The sequence below is a fragment of the Mustelus asterias genome, chromosome 6 (genome assembly GCF_964213995.1).
Source record: "Mustelus asterias chromosome 6, sMusAst1.hap1.1, whole genome shotgun sequence".
Taxonomy (NCBI): Eukaryota; Metazoa; Chordata; class Chondrichthyes; order Carcharhiniformes; family Triakidae; genus Mustelus; species Mustelus asterias.
In genome coordinates, this window is record NC_135806.1 from 82,651,960 (window position 1) to 82,665,820 (window position 13,861).

General features: G+C 44.2%; 1 protein-coding gene across 1 annotated transcript in view; it reads right to left on the bottom strand.

Annotated features, from left to right (window-relative positions):
- LOC144494959 (aminopeptidase Q-like) overlaps positions 1-13,861 on the bottom strand; it is a 129,715-nt gene that overhangs the window by 77,644 nt on the left and 38,210 nt on the right. Inside the window, exon 3 of the mRNA XM_078214628.1 lies at positions 12,703-12,839. Within this exon, the coding sequence (XP_078070754.1) occupies positions 12,703-12,839 (137 nt within the window). The remainder of the gene's footprint in view (positions 1-12,702; positions 12,840-13,861) is intronic.

Here is a 13,861-nt window from a genome sequence, read left to right on the forward strand (position 1 = left end):
TCTTAAACAGAGGAACAACATTCGCCATTCTCCAGTCCTCTGGCACCATCCCCGTGGACAGCGAGGACCCAAAGATCAAAGCCACAGGCTCTGCAATCTCATCCCTTGCCTCCCAAAGAATCCTAGGATACATTTCATCAGGCCCAGGGGACTTATCGACCATCAGTTTATTCAAAACTGCCAGGACATCCTCCCTCCGAACATCTATTTCCTCCAGCCTATTAGCCTGTAACACCTTCTCTTCCTCAAAAACATGGCCCCTCCCCTTGGTGAACACTGAAGAAAAGTATTCATTCATCACCTCGCCTATCTCTACTGACTCCATACACAAATTCCCACTACTGTCCTTGACCGGCCCTAACCTCACCCTGGTCATTCTTTTATTCCTCACATAAGAGTAAAAAGCCTTGGGGTTTTCCTTGATCCGACCCGCCAAGGACTTCTCGTGTCCCCTCCTCGCTCTCCTAAGCCCCTTTTTCAGCTCATTCCTTGCTAACTTGTAACCCTCAATCGAGCCATCTGAACCTTGTTTCCTCATCCCTACATAAGCTTCCCTCTTCCTTTTCACAAGACATTCCACCTCTTTCGTGAACCATGGTTCCCTCACTCAGCCATTTCCTCCCCGCCTGACAGGGACATACCTATCAAGGACATCCAGTATTTGTTCCTTGAAAAAGTTCCACTTTTCATTAGTTCCTTTCTCTGACAGTTTCTGTTCCCAACTTATGCCCCCTAATTCTTGCCTAATCGCATCATAATTACCTCTCCCCCAATTGTAAACCTTGCCCTGCCATACGGCCCTATCCCTCTCCATTGCAATAACAAAAGACACCGAATTGTGGTCACTATCTCCAAAGTGCTCTCCCACAACAAAATCTAACACTTGGCCCGGTTCATTTCCCAGTACCAAATCCAATGTGGTCTCACCTCTTGTCGGCCTATCCACATATTGTGTCAGGAAACCCTCCTGCACACACTGCACAAAAACTGCCCCATCCGAACTATTTGACCTACAAAGGTTCCAATCAATATTTGGAAAGTTAAAGTCCCCCATGACAACTACCCTGTGACCCCCACACATATCCATAATCTGCTTAGCAATTTCTTCCTCCACATCTCTATTACTATTTGGGGGCCTATAGTAAACTCCTAACAACGTGACCGCTCATTTCCTATTTCTAACCTCAGCCCATATTACTTCAGTGTGCAGATCCCCCTCGAAGTGCCTTTCCGCAGCCGTTAAACTATCCTTGATTAACAATGCCACTCCTCCACCTCTTTTACCAGCTTCCCTACACTTAGTGAAACATCTATACCCCGGAACGTCCAACAACCATTCCTGTCCTTGTTCTACCCACGTCTCCGTAATGGCCACAACATCGTGGTCCCAAGTACCAATCCACGCCCCAAGTTCATCTACCTTGTTCCGGATGCTCCTTGCATTGAAGTAGACACACTTCAACCCACCTTCCTGTCTACCGGTACCCACCCTTGACCCTGATACCTTCCCCAATACCTCACCACCCCCACTGACTTCTGGACTACAACTCCTTTTCCCACTCCCCTGACAAATTAGTTTAAACCCCCCTGAAGAGCCGTAACAAATTTCCCTCCTAGGATATTGGTGCCCCTCTGGTTCAGGTGCACCCCGTCCTGTTTGTACAGGTCCCACCTTCCCCAGAATGTGTTCCAATTATCCACGTATCTGAAACCCTCCCTCCTACACCATCCCTGCAACCACATGTTTAACTGCACTCTCTCCCTGTTCCTCAACTCGCTATCACGTGGCACCGGCAACGTACCAGAGATGACCACATGTTTTGTCTTGGCTCTCAGCTTCCAGCCCAGCTTCAGAAATTCCTGCTTTAAATCCCCGTCCCTTCTCTTACCTATGTCATTGGTACCAATGTGTACCACGACTTGTGACTGTTTCCCCTCCCCCTTCAGAATCCGGAAAACACGGTCTGAGATGTCACGGACCTTGGCATCCGGTAGGCAACATACCATCCGTGAGTCTCTTTTGCTGCCACAGAACCCCCTATCTATCCCTCTAACTAACGAATCCCCAATAACTATTGCCCTCCCGCTCTGCCCCTTACCCTCCCGAGGCACAGAGACGGACACAGTGCTGGGGATCCTCTCACTGCGGCTCACCACTGGTATGTCATCCCCCTCAACTGTATCCAAAGCGGAATACTTGTTGCTAAGGGGAACGACCACCGGGGATCCCTGCACGGACTGCTTCCTCCCAGCCCCTCTCACCGTCACCCATCTGTTTTCATTCCTCGGAGTAACTGTACTCCTAAAGCTTCTGTCTATGGCCACCTCTGCGTCCCTAATGATCCTAAGTTCATCCAACTCCAGCTCCAGTTCCCTAACACGGTTTTGGAGGAGTTGCAGATGGGTGCACTTCCCACAGGTGTAATCAGCAGGGACACTGTCGTCGTCCCTCACCTCAAGCATAGTGCAAGAGGAACATAGCACTGCCTGCACACCCATCCCCTCTAGATACCTTGCCAGTACCAGGTAGAAACAGCAAAAATGAATTAAACTCACCCCTGCTCGCCCTTTCTGCCTAAGCCCTGTGAGCCAAAGCCTTATAGCTCACACTCTGCTTCCCAGTCACTACACTGCCCGCTCCCGACGCTGCCCGCTGTATACTGCAGCCTACCTTTTATACTTCACGCGCTTAAAAAACCCTTCTCAGACTCCTTAGCAGCCCACTTCCAGTTTTCACTTTAAACTTAAAATACTACTGCAAAAGTAAAGGCCAAAAAAAAACACACACTAGCTGACTAATTAAATAAATAAACAATTCAATTAATCTCTCACCAGCACTGCTGCCTCCAATCACTCCCTCTCAGCTTGCTCCAGGAAGACAGATTATTACATGAATGGGTGTAAATTGAGAGAGGTGGATATTCGATGAGATCTTGGAGTCCTCGTGCATCAGTCACTGAAAATAAGTGTGCAACTACAACAGGAGTAAAGAAGGCAAATGGTATGTTGGCCTTCATAGCAATATAGCCTTCATAGCAAGGATTTGTGCATTGGGATAGGGATGTTTTTCTGCAATTGTATAGGGCATTGGTGAGGCCACACCTGAGGTATTGTGTGCAGTTTTGGTGTCCTTATTTGAGGAAGGATGTCCTTGCTATAGAGGGAGTACAGCGAAGGTTTAGCAGGCTGATTTCTGGGATGGCAGGTCTTTCATATGAGGAGAGACTAAGTCAGTTAGGATTATATTCACTGGAGTTTAGAAGAGCGAGAGGGGATCTCATAGAAACTTGTAAAATTCTAATAGGGTTAGACAGGGTAGATTCAGAAAGAATGTTCCCAATGGTGGGGGGAGTCCAGAACTAGGGGTCATAGTTTGAGAATAAGGGGTAAACCTTTTAGAACGGAGGCGAGGAGAATTTTCTTCACCCAAAGGGTGGTGAATATGTGGAATTCATTACCACAGAATGTAGTTGAGGCTAAAACGTTGTCTGATTTCAAGAAAAAATTAGATACAGCTCTTGGGGTTAAAGGGATTAAGGGAATATGGAGGGAAGGGGGGGAAATCAGGATATTGAATTTGATGATCAGCCATGATCAAAATGAATGGTGGAGCAGGCTCCATGGGCCGAAAGGCCTACTCCTGCTCCTAGTTTCTATGTTTCTATGTTTCCCTAGCCAAATTCAGATGCAAAACTTATGATCCAGGCAGTCTTCATAAAACACTTTGGAGTTTCTGACCTGAATTATAACACTGTGCCAGGCATTGGTAAGACCACATCTGGAATGCTATGTTCAGTTTGCTTATCTGAAAAGGGAAATGATTGTGTAGGACGTAGTTCCGAGAAAGTTCACTTGATTCATTCCTGGGATTAAGGGCTTATCCTATGAAGAAAGGTTGAACAGGTTAGGTCAATATCCATTGATGTTTAGAAGAATGTGAGGTGATCTTATTGAAACATATAAGATTCTGCAGGGACTTGTTAGGGTGGTTACCAGGAGGATGTTTCCACTTGTGGTGTGAAGTTTTCCACCGGCAGGATTTTCCACTCTCACTGGACTTTTGAATGGCTCACTGTGTTTTCCAGTCCCATCTTCTCTGTGACGGAGCCATAAGATCCAGCCCCAGAACTGGGCTCACAGTTTAAGAATATGAGACCTCCCTTTAAAACTGGGATTAGGAGAATTTATTTCTCCCAAGAGGTCATTACTAAGTGGAATTCTCTTCACCGGTGAATGGTAGAGGCTGGGTCATTAATTTTATTCAAGGCTGAGTTAGACAGATTTTTGATATATAAAAAGAGAGTCAAGGGTTCTGGAGGGAGATGTGAAATTGAAGTTGAGACCACAGTCAGAGCAGCCATGATCTTATTCAATGACGGAGCAGGATCAAAAGACTGAGTGACCCATTCCTACTCCATAGTCCTATTTTCCTATGTTCCCAAGTCTTTAAAAGGAGAGGAGTTTTAAATGCCTTGAACCATGAAAGCTCCTTTTGACAGCTTATTTTTACAATTCCAGTGAGCTGGACAGTTCCAATAGGTTTAAGATTTTTTATATACATTCATGTCTACTATTAACAATCCCAAAGGGCACCTAACATCCCCCAAAAGGTGTTCAGGGACAATATCCAAAAGACTACCTTACCTCTCCCAAAGATCACCTGACTTCCCCCAAAGGTTTCCCAGGACTATATCCAAAAGAGTACCCTGCTTCTCGAACGAGTTCTAACAGCTTTAAATTTTCTCCTAGCAAGTCAAAAGTGCACATACCATCAACAAAAATCAGATCAGCCTGAGGGAGCTGTACTCTCATATGCATGGCTCCCTCCACAAACCACAGATGCATACATTACAGCCTGCCCATTCCACACAAATTTCACTAAGTAGTCCGAGAGCCAGGGAAGTAGTCTCAGGCTTCATGGTCAGATTGAGAGGATTAGCAGAGCATTATGAACTCGGCCCAGTTTTAGGAGAAATGTTAAGGGATTGATTGGTCTGTGGGATGGCAGTCTGATTATATAAAATAAGTTACTGGCTGAGACAAAAATTTCTTAAAGCTGTGGAGCTGGCTCAGGCAATTCAATGTGCAGAACAGCGTGTGAACGAATAGCAAGGCATGCCAAACAAAGTAGAATACTTGTAGTAGGAAATGGCTGTTGTGAAGACTAACCCAAATGTGGGTACTGAAGAGTGCAATAAAAAGGATACAGCATCCAGGGCAGGAGTTTATTTTTGGTGTGGGAGAGAACACTCCCAAGAAGTCTCCCCCATTCCCCTGTGAATATGGTAGGAGCTATGTTCGGGGGCTGGATTTCCGGATTTGGGTCTCCGCTACCACTTTCATAACAATGTAGAGTCTCTCTATCTTTATGAAAATTCAGGCCCTAACTTTAAAGACCTCTATCAAGTCATCTCGAAGGCTTCTCTTTTCTAAAGAAATGATCCTCTTTCCCAAAAAGCTGTAATCTCCCAGCTCTGGCCCCATCCTCATGGATTCTTTTTGCACTTTTCCTATTCCTTTCTAATGAATGGAAGACTTGCATTTGCAGTGCACCTTTTATGACTTCAGGATGCCTCAAATTGCTTACCGGCCAAAGAAATATTTTTGAAGTGTAGTCACTGTTGCAATGTAGGGAACATGGCAGATGATTTGTGCACAGCAAGGTCCCACAAACAGTATGATGAGCAAGAGATAATTTGTATTTTTACTGTTGACTGGGGGACTGAGGGAAGCCCAGGCTCTCTCCTTCAAAATAGTGTCATGGGATCTTTTATGTCCACCTGAGAAGGCTTAGTTTAATTTTGCATCAGAAAGACAGGTACCTCCAGAAATGTAACATTCCCTCAGTACTGCACTGTGGTTTCCTTTTAGATTCTTGTGCTTAATCTCTGGAGTCTCTTCTTTAGTACGGACAGCAGACTGTGCACAATTCTCTCAGTGGCTTGACCATGTTCCTATGCAATATAGCTTCATTAATATTGAATTCTACACCTCTAGAATAAATACTAGTACTGCTAAGCCTTTTACTGGCTTTTCTGACCTCTGATGCTGCCTTTAATTTGCTTACCTGTATGTCAGTAGATACAGTTACCCCTCTAACTCATTTAGTTGTTTACTTTCTAAGGTATGGCCGAGATTTCTATTTTTTCTACCAAAGTGCATGATCTCTGATTTATCTATGTGAAAGTTTACTTGCACTTGACAGCCCAGTATGCAAGATTTCTGATATTAGATTCCATTTTTCCTTCATTTAGCTATAAATTGCAGTTTAATATCATTGGCTGTGGTAGTGTGGCCCCTTTAAGAGGGCATTCCCTGAGAGCCACGTGGCTGGGTCGGACCCTATGGGATGTTGAGGCAGGAAACTGAGCCAGGCAAGTGCAAGGGCATGTATCCCAGGTAGGGAAGGATTGAAGGCTGGAACCAGGGATGAATTGTGTTCCGTTGTATAGTTATTCTGTCGGACCCTATTTGTATACACAGATAATTGTTGCATTGGCAATAAAGCCCTTTTGTTCTGAAGCCTCACTGAATCACCCTCAATTTATTACACTGGCGATGAGGAAAAAACTTTCCAAGTTCCTCAGGGATCGGGATATTAAAACATATTGACCCTGAAGTAGAAAACTGGGGCCAGTATATTGAAAGACTACATTACTTTTTTTATAGTAAATGAGATGGCAACTGAAGAACAGTGGAAAGTTATTCCACTCTCAGTTTGTGGCCCACAGACTTACAGTTTAATCATAAGTTTAACATCACCTGATGCTCCAGACACCCAATCTTTTGACCAGATAGTTGAGGTGGTTAAGAATCATTTCATACCCCAACCCTCAATCATTATGTTGAGGTACAAATTTCACTAAGTAGTCCGAGAGCCAGGGAAATAGTCTCAGGCTTCATGGTCAGATTGAGAGGATTAGCAGAGCATTGTGAATTTGGTCCAGTTTTAGGAGAAATATTGAGGGATTGATTGGTCTGTGGGATGGCAGTCTGATTATATAAAATAAGTTACTGGCTGAGACAAAAATTTCTTAAAGCTGTGGAGCTGGCTCAGGCAACTCAATGTGCAGAACAGCGTGTGAGCGAATTGCAAGGCATGCCAAACAAAGTAGAATACTTGTAGTAGGAGATGGCTGTTGTGAAAGCCAACCCGAGTGTGGGTACTGAAGAGTGCAATAAAAAGGATACAGCATCCAGGGCAGGAGCTTGTTTTTGGTGTGGGGGAGAACACTCCCAAGAAGTCTGTCAATGTGTTTCAGATGCGACAAAAGGGGTCACTTAAAAGCACGGTGCAGAGTAAAGCTATCAGAACAGAATGTGCAAAAAAACCACAATGGTTAGTTTAATCCTTTTGAAGAAACTGGCTGAGGAGCTCAAGAAGGGACCGGAATCATTTACCCTAAACCAGGTCTCATTGAGTAAAATGCCCCCCCATTAAGCTAGCTTTGATGGTAAATGGCAGACCTCTTAAAATGGAAGTCAACACAGGGGCTGCAGCTACAGTCATAAGAGAGCAGGAATTTTGTTACCTTCAAAAAGGCCCCAGACCATTGAGATTAAATGAGTCTGGAGCTAATTTGTCTACCTATACTGGAGAAACACTGCAGACTTTAGGGGCAGCAACAGTCAGCGTCCTACAAGAATTAGAAGGCACAGTTACCTGTTTCAGTAATTAAGGGGCAACGGCTTTGTTTAATGGGGAATAATTGGCTCCAGCAGATTAAGCTGAATTGATTAGAGATATTCCGCAAAATTTTACCAAGAAATGGCAGAGGATTGGTTCCGGTGTGAAAAATGGAGCGATTCCTGCCGATGGCACCAGCATGATTTTGTATCCAATTTTATGCCTCATGACTGAAAGTTTTTATGCCACGAGAATCACGTTGCATCTGTGGCATGTTCCCTCTGATGTACCTGCCCCGCAACAACTTAACTGCTGCAAGCACAGGGAACTGCCATATAAATGGCTCCCCAGAACTTCCCAGCACTTGAACCCAAGCAACTGCAGGGAATGGCAGCCAAGAAGTCCACACCTCTCTTTTCAGAGAGAACCCTCAACAGACTGCTGGATGGAGTGGCGCAGAAGCAGGACACACTTTATTCCCACTCAAGGAGACAGCCTTCCAGCAGGGTCACCAACCCTGCCTGGGATGCACTGGCAGCCCAATCAGTACAAGCGCACTCTAGAAAAGGATGGGACAGCAGTGTTGGAAGATGATGAACGATCTTCTTCACTCAGGCAGGGTAAGTGAACCACCTCTAGTCTCCCTCTGGACCCCCTCACACTTCCAACTTCGTCTTTCACCCAGCCATCTCGGGGTTGCCAACACCAGGCACAAGGCCCTCCTACCCTTTCCACAATCAACATGTTCCCCCCAGTAGCGGCTATGCTTCTCATACTTCCCACTCAAATGAAATGGGGACAGCAGACAAATGTGAGAACCCCAAGACATGCTGTCATTCTTTAAGTCTCAAGTGAGTAACCAATGCTTCCTCTATCTCCTCTGCAATGCACTGTCATCTCCTTTTTCTTGCAGGCCAAACAGGCCATACAATCCTCACGCATCCTGGACCCACCAGACATGAGCAGCTCCAAGGGAGACATCTCCCACCATGGAAGAGATGCCACAGTTGTCACCCACACCCGGTACCACCACAGACTACACTTCGGTGGAATGACTAAGTGGATGGGCTTCTGGGCCACCCATAGTCCCTGTCCTAAAACTGGATCTGACTGTAAGAATTCATGGGGACCATAAATTTACAGTTAATAGAGCAGCTCAAATAGACAGATACCCATTCCTAAAATTGAAGATCTCTACGCCAAACTAGCTGGAAGTTTAAAATACATCAAGTTAGATCTCAATCATACCTACCAACAGTTAGAATTGGATGAAGACTCAGAGGCTGGTAACCAACAATACTCAAGGGTTTATACTATATATTCACCTATCTTTTGGAGTTTCATCGACCTGCACCATTTTCCAACATATCATGGAAAATCTATTACAAGGCATCCCGATGTAGTGATTTATCACAACAATATTCTAATTACTAAAGCTTCACATGAAGAACAGAGGGCAAATTGGAGGAAGTTTTGTAGCGATTTAAAGAAGCAGGGGTTAGGCTTAAACAGGAAACAATACACTTTCCAAGCAAACAAAGTTACCTATTTCAGTTTTTGGGTGAACGCAAAAGGTTTGCAACCTTTGGCAGGCAAAGTGAAAGCCATAAAAGAGGTTCCACAGCCAACAAACATCTCTGAATTAAAGTCGTTTCTCGAACGGTAAGCTATTATGGTAGATTTCTACAAAATGTGTCTACCACTTTAGCCCCAGTCCACCAACTGTTAAAGAAACATCAGTGGTGGAGGTGGGGAGAAAACCAGAAAGAGAATTTCACAAAAATCAAACAGACCCTGCAGTCGTCAGCATTATTGATGCAGTTTGATCCAACCAAGCCCTTGGTCGTGACTTGCGATACATCATCGTATGGAGTGGGAGCAGTTTTGTCCCACAGAATGCCTGATGGAGTAGAAAGGCCAATTGCTCTTGCCACAAAGACTTTGTCAGATGTAGAAATAAAATATTCCCAAATCGATAAGGAATGTTTAGCGGTCACACATGCAGTCAAAAAGTGTCATCAGTATATTTATGGTCGGCATTTTACAATCGTTTCGGACCACAAGCCATTGCTGGGCTTATTCAGAGAAGATAAGCCAGTGGCCAATTGCTTTGGCAAGAATGTAGAGGTGGGCTCTCTTATTGACTGCATACAATTATACTTTTCAGCATCACCCAGGGACATAGATATCTAATGCGGATATGCTCAGCAGGTTATCTCTGGCACAAACAATGGCATCACTGTACTATCTGCAAGAGATTGTGCTGGCGTTGCGCATGATAGAGTCCTTGTCAGTCTCAGCAAAACACATAAGGATGTGGACAGAAAGAGACCCAGTATTATTGAAGAGACCCACTATTATTGAAGGGTGGCACAGTGGTTAGCACTGCTGTCTCACAGCGCCAGGGACCCGAGTTCGATTCTCGGCTTGGGTCACTGGCTGTGTGGAGTTTGCACGTTCTCCCTGTGTCTACGTGGGTTTCCTCCGGGTGCTCTGGTTTCCTCCCACGGTCTAAAGAGGTGCAGGTTAGGTGGATTGGCCATGATAAATTGCCCCTTAGTGTCAGGGGGACTAGCTATGGTAAATGCATGTAGTTATGGGGATAGGGTCTGCGTGGAATTGTGGTCAGTGCAGACTTGATGGGCCGAATGGCCTCTTTCTGCACTGTAGGGATTCTATGAGTCTATTCCATGAGTTAAAAAGATGGTGTTGCAAGGGTGGCAATATGAGAACTCAGAGTGTTTAAGAGGATGGAGATAACTTGTGAAGATAGGGTGCTGTTGGTCCCACCACAAGGTAGCTGGCTATTGTTGTAAGAGCTGCACAGCTCACATCCGGGTCAAAGTGGGATGAAATCACTAGCCTGAAGTGGTGTGATGGCTGGGCCTTTATAGAGAAGTAGAAAGGATGGTTAGTCAATGCCCCAGTTGTCAAGCTCAACAGGCTAATCGCTGGCTAATCTGTACCCTTGGGAATGCACAGTAAGAAGTCTCACAACACCAGGTTAAAGTCCAACAGGTTTATTTGGCAGCACTAGCTTTCGGAGCCCCAAGCCCCTTCTTCAGGTGAGAGAAGGATGTTGGTGTTGGAAGGATGTGATTGCACTGGAGGGGGTGCAGAGGAGATTCACCAGGATCGTGCCTGGATTGGAACATTTAAGTTATGAAGAGAGGTTGGATAGGCTTGGGTTGTTTTCATTGGAGCAATGAAGACTAAGAGATGACCTGATTGAGGTGTACAAGATTATGAGGGACATGGACAGAGTGGATATGAAGCAGCTATTCCCCTTAGTTGAAGGGTCTGTCACAAGAGGACATAGGTTCAAGGCGAGAGGCAGGAGGTTTAGTGGGATGTGAGGAAAAACTATTTTACCCAGAGGATGTTGATGGTCTGGAATGCGCTGTCTGGGAGGGTGGTAGAAGGGGTTGCCTCACATTCTTTAAAAAGTATCTAGATGAGCATTTGGCTTCATAACATTCAGGGCTATGGGCCAAGTACTGGCAGATGGGATCAGGTGGGAGTTCAGGTGTTTCTAATGTGTTGGTGCAGACTCAATGGGCCAAAGGGCCTCTTTTGCACTGTATGATTCTATGTTAGGTCAGCACCTTACCACAGAGCTTCAAATGAATCAGCAGAACATGCTGTGCAAACTTTCAAGGCGTCAATGATTAAACAAGTCAATAGGCCACTATCTCTAAGTATAGCCAGTTTTTTGTTGCCTTACAACACCATGCCAAATGTGGCCACGGAGGTACTAATGGGACGCCATTTAAGGACACATTTGTATTTGGTATTCCCAGATATGGCAGGGAGGGTGGAGGCTTGACAAGCGTTTCAGAAAGAAAATCACAACTCAAGGAAGAATGACAAAGTTTTCCCAAGTTGAGTATTTCGCTATGGTCAGAAATCTTGCAGCAGGACAGGCATGGTTGGCTGGTAAGATTGTGGAAAGGTCACGACTGGTCTATATTGTAGAGATACAAGGATGTCGCATCAAGAAACATGTAGACCACCTGAGAGGGAGATTAGTGCCTGATACAAGGGAACAACAGGTGATCCCAGCAGTAAAATTAGATCCACCAGGATTGGTTACAGGAATCCCAATCATAAATTCCCTGGGGATCCGAGCAGCCAGTTGTTTCACTAACAGAGAATACAGCAGCTACCGAGGATGACCTAGACCCTGGGTTGGTAAGTTTGCCATTCGCCTCAGCCCGACCTGATTTTTCAATTCCAGATGAACCAGAGTCGAGACATTCTACGAGAACTAAACTTATGACAAGTTGTCATGGAGGTTCCCCAGATGTTTTACTGTTGCTTATTTTAATGATTTCCTTTTTGTTTTCTCTTTTGGTGACTTCAGGAGTTGGGACGGGAGAGGAAGGAGTGTGGTAGTGTGGCCCCCTTAAGGGGCATTCCCTGAGGGCCATGTGGTCAAGCCAGACCCTGAATTTCAAGGTGAAAAACAGCCAATTGAGTGTAAGGGTGCGTACGCCGGGTCAGGGAGGATCACTGTTGGAGCCAGGGAGCAGTAGTGTAGTCGCATACTTTTTCTGTCGGACCCTATTTGTTTATATAGTTAATTGTTGTGTTGGCAATAAAGCATTTTGTTCTGAAGCCTCATCAAGTTGCCCTCAATTTATTACGTTGCCAAAAATTGATAGAGTTATTTGTTCCCAAGTTTCGGTCATTATTGAAAATTATGAATTATTTGTGGCCCAGCACTGATCCTTGTGGAAGAATACTTTCTATTTTCTTCCAATCTGGATAACTATCCTTTACCAATACTCTCTGCTTTCTATATTGTAGCCCCAATTTGTTATCCATTCAGCTATTTATTCCCTGGCTCCACATTAGCTCATCTCCATAAATCCAGCCTTTTTATTATTTTTTAAGTTTTGCTCAAAATGACTTCCATTAAAATGCTGCTAAACTAGTTCAGGAACATGTAGTTCCATCAATCTAATTGGTTTAAATATCATATAGTTAATCCAATAGAGGTAAAATTTATAACGCAAAAGAAAATACGAATGACATTTTTAGAAATAATAAATATGAAGGTCATTGATAATTACCTCTATATCATTGTAAGTTGTGTTAACGTAATCAAAATCGCAAATAGAGAAAGCAGTTATATAGGTAGACATCTTCACACTGGTGTTAAATGTTGTAACCTTCCATTTGCCATCCTCGGCCAGTCTTTCAGAAACATCTAAAAATTCAAAACATTCAAGTTGAGTTGTTTCCTGTTGTTTCTGCAATGGTGAAAAAGCTGGCATCATACAGACTCATCTGTTAGTACTCATGGGTTTGGTCTCTGACAGTTACTTTTTCAAGGAAATGCCTGACTTTGCAGCAGGTGTGATGGAAACCCGGGGTTTTCTTACGTTCTGAAAGAATTCATGGTTGCTTAATCCAAAGCAGAAGTCCACCGGTAATGAATGAACTTCTATTGCCATGATTGCATGTGAACTGGCACACCAGATGTTGAAATGAGAGTTGGGGGTGGGTGGAGGATGAAGAGTTAAAGATTATCCCAGCAATAGTTAGTGTGTTCAACAAGGCCTAGGTGCTGAAGCTCAAAGTCCTGCCAATAGAAACTTGCATAGTGTGACTTTTATAACAAGAACAATCCAACTGTTGCAGTAAAATTGCTGATGTGCACTATGTATACTTCAATAATAAGGTACTCGGAATTAGTCTAGACATCAGATCAGGCAATGTGCAATGAGAAAACCAATCGAGGAAGAAAACAAGTACATAAGAGGCAGTTTCTTCTTTTCATTCATACAACGAGCACAATACATGCCTACATATTCTGTCTGCTATTAATACTCTGCTTGTAAATTGCTTTTCGATGCTGAAGTAAAATTAATGTAATCCAAACCACCAACTGACTTTGTTACTATTTAAGTGCATAATACAAGATTTTTTCATAATAGCAGGCATGTTCATGTAATGTTCTGGGCACACTGTTACCTTCTATGTTTTGCACTGGTGGCTCTTTTATTTGTGGGAGTCAGGCCATTGCAACACTAAATATGGGATGGTAAAAAAATTCTCATGTGCGGACAGCAACACGCTACTCTTACACAATCGCCTGGAATAGTGAAGTGCATTTTTCAAACACTTTGTCGGTTTCAACATTAATGAGGAACATATGTGCTTTATTGAGTTATAATTAAATGGATTCCTAAAGTTTATGCAGTCTCATGGGGAATTCACCAGCCCCCT